General features: G+C 34.2%; 1 protein-coding gene across 10 annotated transcripts in view; it reads right to left on the bottom strand.

The window, feature by feature from the left end:
* Window positions 1-19,708, bottom strand: part of dbo (Kelch-like protein diablo) — an 86,271-nt gene that overhangs the window by 16,228 nt on the left and 50,335 nt on the right. For all 10 annotated transcript variants that reach the window (XM_076503636.1, XM_076503637.1, XM_076503635.1 and 7 more), the window contains 4 exons: window positions 18,892-19,050; window positions 16,052-16,262; window positions 14,566-14,749; window positions 4,547-4,690 (listed from right to left, as the gene is read on the bottom strand). In XM_076503636.1, the coding sequence (XP_076359751.1) occupies window positions 4,547-4,690; window positions 14,566-14,749; window positions 16,052-16,262; window positions 18,892-19,050 (698 nt within the window). The remainder of the gene's footprint in view (window positions 1-4,546; window positions 4,691-14,565; window positions 14,750-16,051; window positions 16,263-18,891; window positions 19,051-19,708) is intronic.

A 19,708-nucleotide genomic window follows, 5' to 3' on the forward strand; every position in this document is an offset into this window, starting at 1 on the left:
TTACATTGTTTTCTGTACAGAGAACTATCTATTTCACTTCCAGTTCAAACTTTTGCATGAGAAAAACATCAATAAGCTTAATTAATTTTTAACAGCTCTTGGCACAAAGCTGGAAACCCAGAAAAACTTCAGTAGGTATGAGATATTGTCTCTTTTTTTGCATGTTATCCTGTTTTCTTTGGTGCAGTATTTAATTAAATAAAAAAATAATTTAGTGCAGTAATGCCTTTAGCATAAATTAAATTTCATTGTCAGTCAACAGCAAAAAAAAAGAGAAAGAAAGATACCAAGGAAAGGATTATATTTCATGTTAGATTAAATTATCAACAGTAATAATAACTATTTTTTTTATGAGACACACTCATGAGCAGTGTGAGTAGTCCATGTGTTATTTAATCCCACAGGGTTATGTCAGTTACATGTTTGCCCAATTACACTCAACTTTTCTGATGGGAATATCAGTTGACACAGTTCAAAGAGCAATAAAACAAGGAAAGTTAAGTAGAGACAAATGTATACTGTCATGAGTTTAAAGCTACTTAGGATAAACACACGTATTTTTATGTTACAACCTGAAGCCACTCTAGAAAGAAAGAGTAATTTAGATTTGTTTCAAATTCTTTTTGTCGGTTATGAAGTTGGTCAATTTGTTCAACCATCTATAGTGAAAGTAACAGATAAACAATAAAGTTTTAGAAAAGAAAATGCTGGAAATTTATTTAAGATGTTTTAAAAAATTACACAAATAAAATTTGAGATTTTTTCAGTTAAAGGAAGGTATTTTTAATCAAACATTAAAATCACTTTGCATCAGAGCAGTCAACACTTTGACTACATATGTACAGGATATATGAAGAAATCTTTAGTGAAAATACTACATTAAAAATTATTTTTCTGTCAACAAAGGACTCGTAATGATTATAAAAAAAAAATTTCATGATGATACAAAATATCATATATTAGAAGCTATAGTATGGAGACTATGATGGTCAATTTTGGGTGAAATATTTATCAAATTGACCAAGCCCATAGCAAAAGATTCACTTAATCTAGTGCTGATTTGTATCCCATACAGTTGTCATGTTGTTGTTCTAAATCTTTCCATTAAAGGTAAAATGAGATTGTTTGGTAGCAAATTTTAACAATCTAGTTTAAGTATTCCATTGATAGTTTCTTCTTCTCTACAGACTAAGTTTATATACATTTCTATAGTTTCATCAAGTGGTATTTTGGTGAACAAAGATTCTTTGTCAAATCTAATACAAAGTACATATCAGGATGCTGTATCTCAACACAGTCATTATTAATAATCTTCCATGTTAAATATTTTGTATTGTCCCTACATAATAGCATATGCAAGAATTGATGTACAGCAACATATGTGACTATTAAATTATGATTGTCTCTAATTTATCGTATATTTTGTTTAACATTCTACTACACTGAATGCCTATGTTATGATGTACAGACGATGCATATTATTGTCTTGTTTCCATTGTTCTTAAGGGACTGATGTCAAGAATTTCTATATTTACTTCATTTTTATAAACAGTGTTTTGTTTTAAGCAGTGTTTCAACAGACACAGGAAGATTGTATTTATAACTAAGCTCTAGATACAATGAGTTTCCAACTCCAATTTTATTGTTTATCTATTATTGGCTGGTAATTTATGTTTCACCTTGTGCTTAAGATTATTGAAAGAACACCAAATTTCTGTAAGAAAGCTAACTTAAAGAGGGAAATGATAATGTTATTTACATAAAACATATGTTTTTTTTCAATTACTATTACTTATTAATAACACTTATAAAAGCAGAAACTTCGTTTTAAACCAGTCATGCACAAACTTTTTGAGTCAAGGGCCACAAACAGACTTCTCGTAACCGTTGGGGGACACAAAAAAGTGAAGATCAAAATCGTCCCACAGTTGGTTCACACAAGATGGACATCACATTTAAGAACACACAAATAACGATTACATCAAAGAGTTTGCACATTATTCTAAGAAATGTTATGATACCTCAACTGTCACAAAGTCAGTGCGATGGATGGTGCTGCATGTCATCTACGAGCTTAGAAATGTCCGGCTTGACGTTCGACTTTGAAAGACGCAAGACTGCTTCCAGATAATCATTAGTCAGCTGATTGCAAGTGTTGTTTTTGTTCAGTTTCATATGCGAGAAAGTCTGTTCGCAGCAGTACGTGCTGCCAAACATGCTGGTGTGTTCTTTTTCAGATTAGCAAATGTATCAGGCAACGTTTTGTAGAAGTCGAGCAAACTGTTTTCTTGGTAAATAGCATGCAGTTCATCAGATGTCTGGAGATCAGTAAGTTCGAGCTGATATTCTGCTGACAAGTAATCCACTGGATTAATGGATCAGCAAAGAGTTTCATCAACAATCTGCATTGGTCAAAGTCATGAAACCGTGGGTTGAAGGATTGAATCAAGGTATCTAGTTTCCCAACATAAACTTGTGTGTCAATGTCCTGATTCTTCTGTAGCTGTGACTGAAAAGTGAGAAAGTGCACGAAGTTGCCTGATGCTGCTTGCTGCCAAAACAACTGCAACTTTGTCCTGAAAGCTGAAATGTGATTTGCAAGCTGACAAACAAGCTGATTTTTGCCTTGCAACTTCAAATTCAGATCATTCAAGTGTTGTGTCATGTTGACCAGAAAGGTCAAATCAGCTTGTCATGCTGGATCAGTCATGGAAATCACTTCTGTGTTTTTGTTCTTGATTCTGAGGAATTCTGTCACCTCATCAATCAACTCCCAGAATCTTCTGAGCATCTTCCCTTGACTCAGCCAGCATACTTCACAGTGATACACAAGGTCACCATAGTCTGAATCAATTTCTTCAAAGAGACTTTGAAACTAACGGTGATTGAGCCCTCGTGATTTGATGAAATTAATGGTTTTCATCACTAATCCCATCAGTGCCTGAAAACCAAGTTCTTTACTGCACAGATTCTGTTGGTGAACAATACAGTGCAACTTCACCAACTGTCTATTCTGCTTTCTTCGATGCTTCATCAACAGTGCTACCAGCCCGCTACTTTCTCCAGTCATGGCTGGTGCTCCATCAGTTGTCAGACTTACCAGTTTTGTGAAATCCAATAAAACACTACTGCACAGTAGTACTGTCTCCTCGAATAGAGCAGACCCAGTTGTCTGACCCTTCATGGAACCCATGCTGATTAGTTACTCTGTGATATCAAACAATGACGACACACCATGAACAAAAACTAGTAGCTGTGCTGTTGAACTGATGTCAATTGACTCGTCTGCTGCCAAAGAGAAGTAGACAAAGTTAGCTGCTTTATTTGTAAGCTGCCTTGTCACATCTGCTGAGAGGTGTGAAATTCTTCGTTGGACTGTCATACGATTCAATGCCACCATCTTTAGTTTGAGAACTGCTTCCGGACACAACTTTTCCGATGCAGTAATCATACATTGTTTGACAAAATCACCATCAGTGAATGGTCGGCCAGATTTTGCTATCATCAACGAAATATTGTAACTGACCTCACATGCTGCACCTAAATCTGCTGACTGCTTTGAGAAAATGTTCTGCTGGAGATTCAGTAACCACTGCAGAGATTCAATTCAAGCTGTTCGTTCATCACTGACAACGTTGTGGAAATCTTTATGCTTCAACTCACAATGTAACTTTATATTGGATACCTTCGCCACTGCTACTGTTAAATGACAGCAGACAAATCACATTCTTCTGTTGTTGAACAAAACAGTATTGTGCAGTCCAATCATCATGAAACTGCCAGTTTTCGTCGTCAACTTTTCTTTTACGATTAGCTGCCATTTTTGTTACAAAATAATATCAAAATAGGGCTCGTAAGTAAATCTCAAAAAACAATTGGAACATGTGAGATTTTGTAATTACGTAAATATTATGTCATTGTGCCAATGATTAAATGCTTATGCATTAACGAGATTTGCTTATTAAATTTTCTTTATTGCTCGACATAAATATGGAACCATCCAGTATCTAATCTAATGCATGTTCTTCTATATGCGTGTTCTTTCACGCAGGCGCAAATTCTAAGTATGCGAAATCTCTATGTTTGACTTTCCCATTGGACATCATGGGCCGGACTTTGTGCACCACTGTTTTAAACTATACCACATCAGTAAATTTGGGTGAAACCACTGTTTTGGCTTTGGAGTTATCATTTAATGACAAATAATAAAAAAGCAGAAAAAAGAACAAATAATAAAAGTAATTCAACATTTTTTGCAATGATATTTACATACATTTCCAGAACTTATTACTCCGTCATTACATGGATATTATTATAAAAGAAAACATTATAGTATTGTAAAATTATGAACTATTGAGGAGACAGATAAAATATTTTGATGGATGAACAACCTAAGCCATCCACATGTAGGCAGTATTACTTCTTTCCTGATATACCATGATGTGAAACTGTCAAGTATACATCTTTTCATACATATCTCTGTAAGTCTGCCTTTTATTTTTGGTTCTCCATGAGAGCCAAAAACATATAATTAAATACTTCATACCTTTCCACCAGATTTAGGCAAGAAACACCATCTTGTCCTCCAACGGCATATAAATGTCCATCTAAAACAGCAACCCCAACACTAGTGCGGCAAGAACTTGTTGGGGCAACATCACTGCTCCACTGGTTTGTTTGGGGATCGTACCTAATCAAATAAGTATATTACAAAAGCATCAGTATATATGTGTGCGTGTGTTTATATACAGATACTTTGTAAGAAACAACCTCCGAGATCTTAAAGAATACAAAATTAATAAAAAATGTTACATCTTTAAATACAACATATATCATAGAACATATAAAAAAGACATTAGGTTGACACTCTTCAAATAGAATTTTTTTTTCTCATCAAGTATATGTACTTCTTTTCATATCAATGACAAAAATAGCAGTATACCTTCAAAATATATATTATTCATCCAACAAAGGAAAATTTCAATATACATAATTTAATCATATTAAATGTTTACATACATAAAACAACACTAGGTATTATTTTAGTATTGTTACTGCATTTTATGAAATAGTATTGATACCCATACTTAAAATTGCTAATATTTATGCAAGTTTTGTGCTTTAAAGTGATTATTTTCCAGCAGTTGTTTCCAGCTATTTGTGCACTGCAAGATGGTGTGTTACAGCAAGCCTTAATTCTGACTGCTTGCCGTTTCTTTAAATGAAGTATTATTTTATTCATATATCCACTAACTTTTCACTGTTTTCTTTTAAACGGATGACAGTGGCTACCTATTTCAAACACCATGATGTTCCTGATCTATACATCAGGGGCTTGCATGACACCTTATTATTTTCCTGACTGTAGTAACTAATTATTTCCTCAGGTTAACAGTACTTTGTACATACTCTCACACCCATTGTTTTATATATGAATAAACTCCCTTTATATACGATATAGTCAACACTTACAGAGACTAACTGTAAGTGATGTTTTCTACCTTACATTTTTCACATAGAAATAGAATTATTACTCTTATAGGGTACCCATTACACTGATGAATTGCATGTGAAACTATACAAGTTTATATTTTTATTAATCTGTATTTTCACAGAAGAAATAAACCACATGATTAAATAAAATAAATGTTAATTATTATGAAAACAACTCAAAAGATTTTCTTCCCAATAATTCCTTATATTTGGTTACAAGCCAGCTATCTTTGTTGTTCAAATATTATACTATGTTTTTAAAGCTGCTAGTTTAGTTTTACTATGCAGACTGGACATTATGAACATAAAATTATCATATGCAAGGTCAATTTGGAAATGAGTGAAGACTATAGATTTTTATTTACAATCTGTAACAGCTTTGCTTCATAATAAGAATGAAGCATTTAGAAAAATACTTAATGAAAAAATTCATACTTCTAATAAACCTTGTGTATTTTAATAGTTCAAATGCATTTTAAAATGAAATTTCAGTAATTTATAAGTAGTCAAAATAATAACCAAGTTCATATTAAGAACAAGTTTACCCCATGCCATAACATATCATTACAACACTATTAAGTTTATGCATAAAGCCACTATTCACATACTGCTAATGATGTTGATATTCTACACACGATAAATAGGGTCTTCATTTTTCTTTCTTCATCACTCATCTTTAAAGCAAGACAACTGATGATCATGTAAAGGCTCTCATTGTCATAAAGGTTCAGGGTTCTGCAACATGTGTTTAAATATACAGGGCTGGTTGGTTGTTTGGCATTTATTAGCACAAAGCAACTTGCCTATCTACACCATACAATGGGTAAAAAATAATAAAAAATAAAATTAATAAAATATGTAAAAAGGAAGCATGTTAAAACAAAACAAAGTCCAATTTTTGAATTAACAAATTAAATGGATTTAAAAAGGCCAATGGTCATTAAAAATTTAAAAACACAACTGAAGTGGACAGTGTCACCATTGCCAATGACAATGTCCAACATAAAAGGTGAAACCATGGTAAAAATATGTCTACAATGATGCTATCACTCACTGTTGTAACGACAGAACAACAATAAAATGTAAGCTATTGCAACATAAGTTTCACATGGACCATACATTGGTGCATAAGTCCCAGATAAATGAAAATGATAAGATAAAAACTGTGATCAATGCAGAGCCTAACTTGAACAACTTCCAATACTCTTACAGAAGTAAAACTATCAAAGTCCAGGAGAAGATTTTACCTGGAAAGGTTTGTTACTACGTTTCTCACTCCAAGTCAACTATCAACTCGCATGGAGCCGAGCCTTTAACACAGGACTGTACTCCATGTATTGGACAGGCACAGTCATGAAAGTCCTAGAATAGACAAACTTTGCTGTGGTGTCAGCAAGCTTGTTCTTGTGAATACCAACATGGTCTGGTAGCCAGGAAATAAATAGATGATAAAGACAAATGAGCCAGTTGGTTTAGAATATCAATAAGAACAGGATGGGAACTACCATGAAGCAATTCCAGAGCAAGTAGAGAGATAAGCAAATCAGTATAAATAGTTCATGTACTGCATAGCTTCTATATGATCCAAGGCATGAGAAATGGCATACAGTTCAGCAGTGAACACAGAAACTGTAGAGGGGATCCTGTATGCAACAACCAAAGCACATCAAACTATGGCAGAGACCACAAAGTCACCTGATTTTGGACCACCTGTATAAATAAAAATGGAAGGACAGTTCGAAAGATATTAGGCAAATAGAAGACGGTACTTCCAATCGGGAGTATCCATCTTCTTCAAATGATTCTAAGAAAAGTCACATTTGAGGATGATAATAAGTCATGATGTGATGGGCTGACAAATGGACACAGCAATGTCATCCAAGGACAGACCCAATTCACCCAGCTGTGCCTGGATATAAAGACCAAATGGAGCAATGGAAGACCATATATTCTAAAAAAGCATGGCCCACTGAGGAAGGAAGACACAACCTCAGGTGGTATGTTGTGGTAAGGATTGAAGTTTTGCCACATACAGTACAGACAGTTACAAACTGTGGAGATGTAGAGGAGGTTCATGAAAATCAGTGTACAAACTCAGGACTGAAGGAGTAGAGAAAGCTCCTTTGCAGAGCTGAAGCTTTTGATGGTGAGTCCAACATCTTCAAGCCCCAGGTTCTGGCAAAGCCATAAACCAGGTAAAATCTTGGTATCTTTCCCAGGCTTAGAGAAAGGTAGGACAATAGCCTGGTACCAGGCATCAGGAAAAACATACTCCTGCCAGATCCAGTTAAAAACAATCAGAAGAATAGCAAGAGAAGTGGTAGATAGATGGCACAGTATTTCATAGTGTGCTTCATCAGGTCCAACCGATGAGGGGCAAGTTTGAGTTCTATCAGTGTAAAGGAACAATTATAGTCATAGAGACAATTAGCTCAAAAGGAAAGAGGTGATCGCTCTGCCTGAGTTTTGATGGCTAAAAAGATGGAGGAAGAAGCAGAAGTGCTATATAACTGGCAAAAGCGTTCACCTAGAGTATCGGAAATGCTCCGAGTATCAGCTACTTTCTAGCCATCAGAGAGCAAGATCGACAGGGAACAGAATTATATTGCCCACTAACCTCTCGAATCTTGTCCCATATGACTTTAGAACTGGTGGTAGAAGATATGCTGGTTGTAAACTTAATCCAAGATTCTTTCTGGCTTTGACATCTTTTCCACCGAGCATGAGCTCGAGCCTGGAAAGCAATGTGGAGCGAGTGTGTGGGATACCCATGAAAGGTATCACAGTCCCTTTTTTAAGCCTTCTGTGCCATGTGGCAGGCAGGATTCCACCATGGACAAGGATATCGTGGAAAATACGTTGAGGTTTTAGGAATACACTGAGCAGCTGCTTGTATAATACAGTCAGTTACTGCTGCCACAGAGTCATCTACTGATGACTTACAGACAATGGCAGGATAAAGTTCTGCGAGAGCAGTGAAAGAGGGCCAGTTTGCTTAATCCAGCCCTCACCAGGCACACTGGTTGGGTGGCGTGGACCACAATCAGTCTCGCTCAAAATACAGGAAAATTATCACTGACTCATGGATTATTGTCAACCCTTCATGAAAACTGGGAGAATAGTGAAGGGGAGCAAATTGAGAGATCAGTAGCAGTAAAGGACTGACTAGGTGCATGAAAATAAGTAGAAGAACCAGTACTGAAAAAGAAAGGTTTTGATCAGATAGCATACACTCTACAGAACGACCCTTCCTATCAATATCAGCACCTCACCAGTGGGGATGATGTCCATCAAGTCCCCCAGGATTAAAAAGGGAGACGGCAACTGTTCAATTAGAGCATTAAGGTCTGATTGATCGTATGTCTCTCCAGGTGACAGGTAGAGAGAATAAATAGTGATGGTACAACCAAAGGAAACACTGATGGCTACTACCTTTAAGGGTGTGCCGAGTGACAAAGACAGGGTGGGCACATGTTAATCAACCAACAGTGCCACTTCTCCATGCACTCCTCCATCACACAGCCTGCCATTTCTTTACAGGATGGTAGGAAGCAATCAGTGTTTTGATGTCATCCAGATTAGAACATAAACCTTGATAGTTCCATTGTATCAAGGGTGCCATTTTTATTTATGTGTAGGCAAACTGGGTGGAGAACCCTTCTATTTATGACCATGTCCTTTTTCTTTACTGTCTTTATTCAAGGGAGATCTATCAACCTCCATGGATCCTGCTCTGGGTCAACTGGGCAGGTCTTTGTTGTTGGAAGAGGATTCCAGTGGCTGAGGATGTAAATGAATGATTGTTTTGCATGTTGGGGTGGTTGAAGATGTATCTGAAGCAGTGCCTGTACCCGGAACCAACGGAAGTGGATCATGGGGTTTGCTGGATGTATGTATAGGACATAGATGGGTAATGAAGTCAATTCATTAACTTTTTTAACCATGGAGGTCAAAAGACTTTTCATTTGGTTTGAGAATGATTCTTTTGGAGGTACAGAGATATCCATCTACATTCCCACTGTAGTTGTGGAATGAAGTTCAGCAGCATACATGTGAGATGAAGTGGTGGACAGCAACTTTCGAGCCTCTTGGTAAGTAATGTGATGAATTGTTTTCAAATGCTGCATCTTTTTATCTTCCAACCATTTAAGGCAAGAACAATAGTAGATGATTCTTTTGGAGGTGCAGAGATATCCATCTACATTCCCAATGATTCAGCAACATGTGAGAAGTGGTGGACAGTTTCAAACAAATGCATATCTTCCAACCATTTAAGGCAAGAACAATAGAGAACGAGTCCAACAAGGGTGCCACATAGGCATCGTGATCCTTGCCACCTCAAAAGCACATGTCAAGGAACCATGGCATGACATTTTTGAGTGACCAAACTTCTGACACTGGAAACATCTGAGAGGGTTTGGAATGTATGACCATGCCCTGCAATTAAGATAATCTACCTTGTTGGTGGCAGGTGGACATGATGTAAATGTCAGAATGAGGACATTGGTTGGCATCATAATTCCATCTTTGCAAGTGGAGATACCCCTCACTGCAGAAACTCCTTGGGTGGAAAAACCAGTGAGCATCTCTGACTTGGGGATGTTCTTCAAATCCCTCTCTACAATAACTTCATGATGAACTCAAAGTATCATGAGGTGTAACCTTAATAGGTATATCTCCAATCACCTTTGAATGCAAGAGGAGTTCACTGTGCTGAGATGTGGATGTTTTCACCAATATGTCTCCAGATTAAAGCTTCTTAACTGACTTTGGAGAGCCAGCAAGTCCCTCTAGTCTTTTCTGAATGAAAAAAGGGAGACATTTTCCCTAAAGGTTTGTCTGAAAGAGAATGTAGTGTAATAAAATGAGGTACAACAGGTGTTACAGATGTTGAAGATTGCTGCTCAGAATCTTCAAGATGTGGTCATTTAACTATAGTTTGTTTTTTCACTGTTTGGTTTTCATTTGTAGGATCCATAATAAAAAAAAGGAATATTTCAGTGCCCACTGACCCCACCCACCATGGAACCCTATGAGGGGATGCACTACAATGCCAAACAAGGACACTGCAGCAATGCCAGGGTTTCGTGAGCACTATACCCAAACACCAGCATCAGATACAAGATCCACAACACTGGAACTTAATTGACCCTAGCCCAAGTGGACCAACCGATTGACCCAATGGGGGCCACCCCAAAGCAGCCCATCTACAGGAATTCAAGGCCAATGTGGTGTGTCAGGATTGGACCCCTCAACCACCAGGATCCTCTCCTCCCTCTTCACATGTCACCAAGCAGGCAAACACATGGGTGAATATTTAGATCCCAGAGGAAGTAAACTGAAAGAACAGAACCTTCCCTGGGAGGTTTTCTCAGCACCTACAGAAATCCACATCACAGGGCTGCAACATTTGAAAATTCCCTTGACTGAGCATAAGAAGGGCAGAGTCAAATCCCTTTCTGCCTTTTATTTGCCTCTCACTCATGCAGTTGGTTACTTTGCAAAGCTCTACACACACAGTCAAAACAAAGTCCAATCTTCTTCACATTACACCCATAATATAATCAAATTCTGTAAAAATATGTTTTTAAAATCTTTGAAACTTCTGTTTCTGTAAACATAAGTTACTATATACTTTTTAGAAAATGATTTGAAATGCTTGTTTCCTCCATTTCTAGCAAAGTTTAAAAGTGTGAAAAAAATTATCCAAACTATTTTGATACATTTGTGGAAAACTTATTACAGTTTCTTGAAAAAAAAACATCACATGCAAGGTAAAGGAAGCTTACTACCATTATTTTGAGAGCAATATTTGTGATAAAGAAAAACGTGTGTGTGTTGTACAGATAGCATATGTCTTGTTATAGTAGTTGAACAAATAAAGAACTATATCATTTGTAGTTCCCACGATACATCATGAGTACAATTATCATCTAACTATAATTTTCACATGACCAATCTTTCTGGATATTCAGGCAACACTAAACAATCCATTGAATATCTGGACATTGCATCTGCAATGAAACCAGTACTTCAAGAAAATGGTCTTTCAGTGACAAATCCACCAGTGAAAAACAGAAGAGTTATCCTGTGAAAAAGACAATCAGATTCATTATCTTCATCTAGAAATTCTATACCTCATGGTATCTCAATATGATCTGCCTCATTTGACACACAAGAGCTGAATGATCTGGTTTATCACTTGTATATATCAAAGTAGCATGGGCAATGCTGGCTTTCACAGCAACAGAAGTTATTAGCTCCAAGAACAAATGTTTCAATTCACCAAAGTTTCCATCAAAGTATTACTTCTCACTGTAGCACGTAAGATATTTTGCATTTCTGTACAAATACTGATGCACTATTAGGAGAATTAGGTACTTAACATAAACCTCAAGAATATAGACATTTTATTGACTCTAAAATTTGTCTGAAATCTGTACTTTTACACAATGGGAACACTTAAGTTAATAACTGCTGTTGCTCATGAGTTCAACACGAAAGAAACTTATCAACGCATATACATTATACTCAAGTCCATCAAATGTGGTTACCATAAGTTGAATATACATAGTGATCTAAAATTACTGAACTACAGTTAGGCCTGCAAACATTGTTGTTCTTCTGTCTCTGGGACAGCCAATAAGATAAAAATCACTTAAAAAAACAAGAAGGAATGGCCAGTAAAAGAAAATTGCATACCAGGGAAACAAAATTGAGTATCAACTTTCAGTGAATCCTCAAAATGTGTCTCTGCTCTCCTTTCATATTAAACTGGCAATCATGAAGAATTTTATAAAAGGAATTAACAAAGATGGCAATGGTTTCAAGTATCTGTTTGACAATAGTCATGAAAAATGTACGGACATTTCTTTGTTGGGCCACAGATTCAAGAAATGTTGATGGATTATAATTTTGAAACTGCTCAATCAGAAAGAACGTGCTGCCTGGAAATCAAACTAGTCATCAAAAATTTATTAGAAAATTAAAGAGATGAAAACTACATTGTGGTGAATGATGACATGCTCAAGAACTACAGGAAGGTGAGGTCTAGGATGTCATTAGATATACACTTCTTACACTTCCATTTAGCCTTCTTTCCAAATGATCTACATGCAGTGAGCAAAGAGCATGGTGAATGTTTACACCAAGATATTTCTACAGTAGAACAGTGATATCACAGATGACAGAATCCTACAATGAAGTAAAACATTAACATTGGTTCTTACAGCATGAAACTAAGAACATACACAAAAGACAGCACAAGTCATGTAGATACTTTGCAATAAAAAAAAATACCATGAAGAATGATTTGAATATAGCCTGAATGTATTTTCAGTATACAATTTATTATACTGATTGTTTCCTAAAACTGGTAGTTTTATTATGCACTGTTTTGGAACATTCTCAATACAATTTTAAATGAATAAATAAGGTTATTAAAGAAAAAGTTTTCATAATATAGTTAAATATTTTGAACAAATTCATCATAATTCAAAAACTAGAGGTGGTCAGTAGTATTCAAACACATTTAGAATCAGCATCAAATACCCAGAAACAGTTGCATTTGTCTAGTAGCCCACATTTTTTTTTCTTCTGTTGCTTAGTCTTATACAACAATGGTTAATTATTTTTATTTGTTTATAAATCACAGTTATGAGCTATATCAGCTCAGTATACATCCTAACCATTTTAGTTACAATACTTTTGTATTTTTTAAAACCAAAATCATATTCTCTATTAAAATTACTTGTTTTCAAACAGAAAAAAATCCACCAATGAGCATATGTACCACAAATTAAAGTACTTTAAAGTTCCTTAACAGACACAAGTTTTTCCCGAGAATTCTAGAACTATGAAAGCTATTATCATAATAGAAATTAATAAAAAACATTGATTAAGAAGCAATATATTTTAATAAATAAAGGAAATCAATAACTTAGCACAAGCCAGAGGTAATCCATCAAATATGTATATATATTTTCAAGCCTGTGAAGCACTTTTTGAAATTCTGAAATATCATAACAGACTTTTCCAAATAAAACTGTTCTACTCAAACTATGTTAATTTTTTAATCACTAAAAACAAAAGTAGCATTTGTTTTTACTAATTAAAATTTAGTTCAAATATAAAATCCCTTTTAATTAAACACTGGTTTTTAATTAAGGTTCTTTCTACATAGCTGAATTGAAATTTTCCTTTTGGATGCATAAAATCTAAGTGCTTGCAATACACATTGTTATGCATTAAAAATTAAAACCAAGCACCATAAAATGTTCAAGATACATGTGCAACTTATTTTTGGACAAATGACTTACTTCCTCATTAGTAGCATGTAGTTTATGTTCCAAATACAGTGGAGCTCCATTAAGCCGCGAACCACTTAACCACGAAATTGCTTAAGCCACTGTAGCAAGTCTTGTCCCAAAATTTTTGATGTATTAAATCTACTACCTGGCTTTTTAAAGTTTCTCACACTCTCATAACTCAGCATGAAACTAACTTTTTTGTTTATATTTGTTATGTTTTTAAAAAATGTGAAATAAAATGGTTTCAAATGTATTTTATTTGTTTTTTCTTATTGTTTAACTGCCAGTTAATAAATTCGGTATTAAAATTTAATTTATGCAACTGCACAACATTGCTACCATGAGATTTAAAATGGCGGCCCGCATGTAACATGGGAAGACGAAATTTTACAATCAAAAGGTTTATTTTTATTGTAATCTTTATATTATTAATAAATCTTAATCAAAATTGTGTTGTATATTTTATTTATTAAAAAGGGGAAAAGCGAACTATCACAATGCATTGGTTGTTTGTGTTAAAACGGCACTTGTCAATTGTATCTGAATAGTCTATACATTAATATTATAATGATCATGCAATGGCCTGGATGAGGCTCCTCAGCAGAGCTGTTGGCGACTTCGGCTTTTCAATCACAAAGGTTTAAGCCGCGGTTAAGCACGTTGACCCCCAAAATACCGCGGCTTAACGGCGCTCCACTGTACACAGACGTAAAAGATACAACTATATAATACAATAAACTGTATATTTGAACTTTATATATACCTTTCTATACTATTTAAATAGGATTGTCCATCATGTCCACCAACAGCATAAAGAAGATCATTTAAAACTGCTACACCCACACCACATCTGCGTTTGCTCATTGATGCTACCATTCGCCATTCATTTGTTTGTGGGTCATACTTTTCTACACTAGCTATAGCATCTCCACTGCACCAGCCTCCAACTAAAATGAAGAATTAAAAAGATGCACAATTCAAAAAAATTTTCAGAATTCATTGTGTTTGAGAAGACTAGATCATCTTTCCGAAACAGACTGAAGGCACATCCAATTTCTACTCCTTCTAACTAACAAGTCTTTACTGAAGATTGCACTACGGATTTCTTGCTCAAAACAATTTGAGCTGATGACTGTAAACTGCTTATAGAATTAGTTATTTATTCCATGTCACAAGGAAATTGTCACTGAATGATGTGATACAATTAATAAAGCTTAAAAAACATTGCAGTAGAAACAGCTTGATGGTGTAAATGACAAAACAAAAACAATTAAGAGATTGCATACCCTTGTCCTGCCATTCCATTTAAAGATTGCATACATATACATTGGATAATGTCATATTTCATCATTGAAAACACAGAAAATCCTTCTCAGATTTAGAATAATTAATATCAGGACCATCTCCTGTATTGTGATGAGGAGACTCAACCTAAATGTGCCCAAGATATTTGATACAAATCCAATCACACTTTAGAGTTATTAACCAAAACCACAAAAAATAATGTTTCAAAGTGATCCAGAAACAGGATCTAGAACAAATTTGGGAAGGACTGTCCCATATTTATTTCCCATCTTACATAAAATTTTCTATATCAGTATGTTAATTTTCAAGTTAAGTGCGAGAGAAACACAGATAAACAAACACACACACCCATGAATATGGATCTGACTACAATATCCTTGCCCTCCCCTCCAGCAACAAGGGTAATAATAAATGACAAAAAGTGGCAGCAGTATATTTAAAAATTAATGTACTAAGGAAATAATTTAAATAAGAATGCAAAGATAATAAAGAAAACTTCATTTTCAATTACTTCAATTTCATCTCATGGCAAAGGTTGCCAGAGAACAAAAATGTATGATAAAATAATATTCTGGGCTTTCTATAAACTGATATTGTCACAAATGTTTTAATCAATTAGGTAAGAGAAAGAATTTACAGACCAGTTTGAAAACATAAGACTGCCTCTCTAATATTTTATGTACATCTGTAAAATTTTCTACTAATTAATAATTTTAATTTAATACCTAAAATAATTTAAAACCTTATCATATTACACAAAATTTTTTTTTTACTTTACAAACAAACCTTATTCATGGGAAATGTATGATTACATTAGAATTAAACACTGGCTGATGGTTGAACATTAACTGAACCACAAGTACAAGATAATATCTGACTGTATAAGAAACAATTAAAACACTTAGGTTGTCATTAATCAATATTATCCAGAACAAAAATCTCACCAGCAAAAAGAACTTCTCCTCTCTGAACAGGTTTTCTTGGTCTAGTTCTTGGCCCCTGCATGAGAGGTCGCTCTTGTGGCAGGAGCAGATAATTCTTCGCTTCATCCACTAAGTCACGACAGGCTTCATCACTTTTGATGAGGAGATCAGAACCGACTGTTCCAACTAAAAACTTTGGACTAAGAAGAGGTAAGCGAACATGTTGAAGCACCTGTACGGAAACATACGACATTCAAACACTTGAAAATAAATAAATATACATTAAAATAATGTAATTTTATTATGCTACACTGATAACTAGACTGAAATGTATGTACTTAAAATATGGATGGAAAAAGTCTAGATCTTTAGAAGCAAAAATTATAATTCAACTATTTGTACATGTAAGATCTTACTCTAAACATTTCTTCATTTCAAAAGTTTCCTTAAAAGCCACACAAAAGTTTATCTTCACATAATCTTCCCTAATTTTGAAATGACAGGAATTTAAATAGTCACCAGCACCCACTGCCAACATTTGTGCTACTCTTGTTTGACTGAATAATGGAATTTGACTAGCAGTATTACAGAGCACCCACATGTGCAAAGCAAACAGCATATTTATTGATCAATAGACATTTTTATTAATTTTATTTTCCCACATGACATATAAAGTGACAGGTCAATAACTATCATAGAAAATTATTTTTATCCAAAAACACTACTTTTTCTCTAACAGGTTCTGTCCGATTTAACTAACCTGGAGTCCACCATACTCAAACTCCAGTTTTCAACTAGTATTAAAATAGTAAATTCATTATTATGGTAAAGTGAAATGATTTAAAACTACCCTAAGCTATGGTAAAAAAAAACGTTATCTTATTTAGTTGGAACAGACATCATTGTGGAAAAGATTTACAGTGCTGTCAACTTTAATAGTTTATATTGTAAATACATGGTTAAAACAATTTTCATCCAAGTAATAAAACTGGGATGAAATATTCAAAAGAAAAAATTCTCAGTCACCAGCATGTGTAGTAGCATTAGTAGATAAACAGTGTATAGACTTCTTTGGAAAAAGCATTTGAAATAGCATGATATTTGGTAAATAGAGAAAATAACAGGTGAAGAGATATTCAACTGTTACATAATTTTCCAATAAAAAGTAAAGGCAAAATGGATATTGTGTTTAAACAACCAATAAAACCCAACATGAGAACTTTTAAGGTATACTAAACCCTGAAAAATATTTTTTGGTTACCATTTTATTACTAAACAGTATTAAAACAAAGTTAAAAGCATTGATCAACAAAGAGATGAAAACTAATCTAAATATACTATATTTTTAGAACTTCAGAATTTAAGTTGAATAAAAATTTGGTAATTTAAAATAACACTATGAAATTATCAATATTTTAAAGTCAAGAAATGAGCTGACTGAGAATGCATTAGAAATAGTGAAAGGATATCAAGAGCATGGATAATATACTTTATAAGATAATATACACTACAATATATTAACTGTTAATATTAGGAACTTCAAGACATACCTAATTACAAGTACATAATGTGTAAGGCACTGTAACAGTTTATATACTTAGAAAGATCTGATGGCTAAAGAGATTAAAACTGTCACGACACATTAAGGCTGTGTCACTTGGCAAATGACATGCTTGAGTATAACACAGTGATTCATAATTATTTTTAACAGATTAAATTTTGAATTTAGATAATTAAAACACCTCTTTCAATAAGATAATATTAAAACACTTCAAAAATATATTTAAGGTGTTCAGGTTGGAGTTTACAGACCACTATTGCAGTGCTTTCAAATTACCCAAGATGAATGTATTTCCTCAAAATGGTCTCAGTGTTAACTCAGTAACAACTGGTAACTGGAATAATACACAGAGCTTAATGTTTCTTTATCACTGAAATTCACAATTTGGTAATAAGAGGAGAATTACACTGATCAGAGAATATTTGAACTTTATATTTAAGCTCCAAAAATTCAGAACTATTAATATTAAATAATTTCAATCACAAAGCCACACCATTAATTCATTATTCTGCAAATTCAACATCTAACGATTGACCATATGATCTAAAACCAATATGGCTGGTAATCAAGTCCATGCTGTATATAAACATGTGGTTCTACATCTTTCAGTACCAAAAAACATTTGAAGGGATGTAATACAGAGTACTCCTTACGTGCTCAATGGGACTAACGTTCAGGAAGCATACAAGCCATTCCAATCAGTCAGTTTTCTATGAACTAAAAATATGCATCACTATTTTAGAATGGCTGGATAAAGTATTATCAAACAGAAATAAACAGCTTTCACTATGGATGAACATATTCCTTGTTCAGCTGTCCAAGTAACTCAGCAGTCCACAGTCTGTTAATAACACTTTGAGACAGTTGAAACTAATCTGTAAAAGCCTGGTGTGAATGATCATCTTCCATTTATCCAAAGGCTCTCTGTATCAGGTTTATTATAAAATCAAGAGAAAGGTTTGTGGACAATTTGGAGCACTTTAATTTTTTAATTTAATTCAAAACAACAACTAAGCCAAAATAGTGATGACACCACTGTTTAAGTGGTTGAATAACCACTTATCTGCATCTTAGTTTGGCCCAACTAATCATCAGATGCCTGATTTGTGGAACAATGAACTGAGAGAGTGATTGTCATCATATTGTTACTGTTATTGTACCTTGTCATATCTGCACTAAAAGTCCTGATTATCCCTCAAAACTTTTGTGCAGTTGGTGGCTTTATAAATGTATTTGCTATATTTAACTAGGATTACCTTCCCACAAACAAAAACAAAAAGAAACATTAATGTAATAATACCTGGGGTAGATGCTGACGGCGTTCTGTTATGCTGTACTTCACCCACGACATAACAGCATTGAAAACTTTTTCCTCACTAAGGACATTTAACTCATCGTTAGAGACAATGTCAATGAGTTGATTTACTGGAAGCAGTAAAAACTCCTCATTCTCCATTACCTAGCAATTCAATAAAGTCAAATTAATTGTTTATAAATATTTTTAACAATTGTTTTTTCTTTTTAAAAAGTGCAAATTATTCATACATATCTACTGACTAATTACATTTACTAAGAAGGTTAGGAAACTAACTGTTGAGTGCACACACACACACTAAAGCATTTTAACATACTAAATTAATATAATAAGCAAAAAATAGTTTCACAACGGGAAGGCTTGCAAAACGGTCATTTCATGTCAACTCACCTGGGGTTACCCAGTTCACGTCAGAGATTTTCTTGAAATATTTAAGCAAAAAACTTAATTTTGACTTATTCAGTCATGCAATACAGCTTTAGGATTTTGCATGGCTGAATAAATCAAAATGATGTTTTTGCTTGACTTTTTTACAAGAAAATCTATGACACGAATTGGGAAAGGTTCTTTTTTCTGGGCGAGTTGGCACAGAATGACCTGAAAACATTATTGAAGATAAGTTTAGCTTCCTGTAGACAAAAAAATTTATATTGCAAAAATTAATATTATAATTAAATTCAAGGTGATAAGGCATACAACATTAATTTTATCATAAGTAAAATGTAAAAATTACTCTACAGAATTTTTCTTTAGGAAGACCATTTTATAGTTCTTAGGCATAACAGTGGACAATTCCAATATA

This window comes from Tachypleus tridentatus, chromosome 6 (assembly GCF_004210375.1).
Source record: "Tachypleus tridentatus isolate NWPU-2018 chromosome 6, ASM421037v1, whole genome shotgun sequence".
NCBI classification, from domain to species: domain Eukaryota; kingdom Metazoa; phylum Arthropoda; class Merostomata; order Xiphosura; family Limulidae; genus Tachypleus; species Tachypleus tridentatus.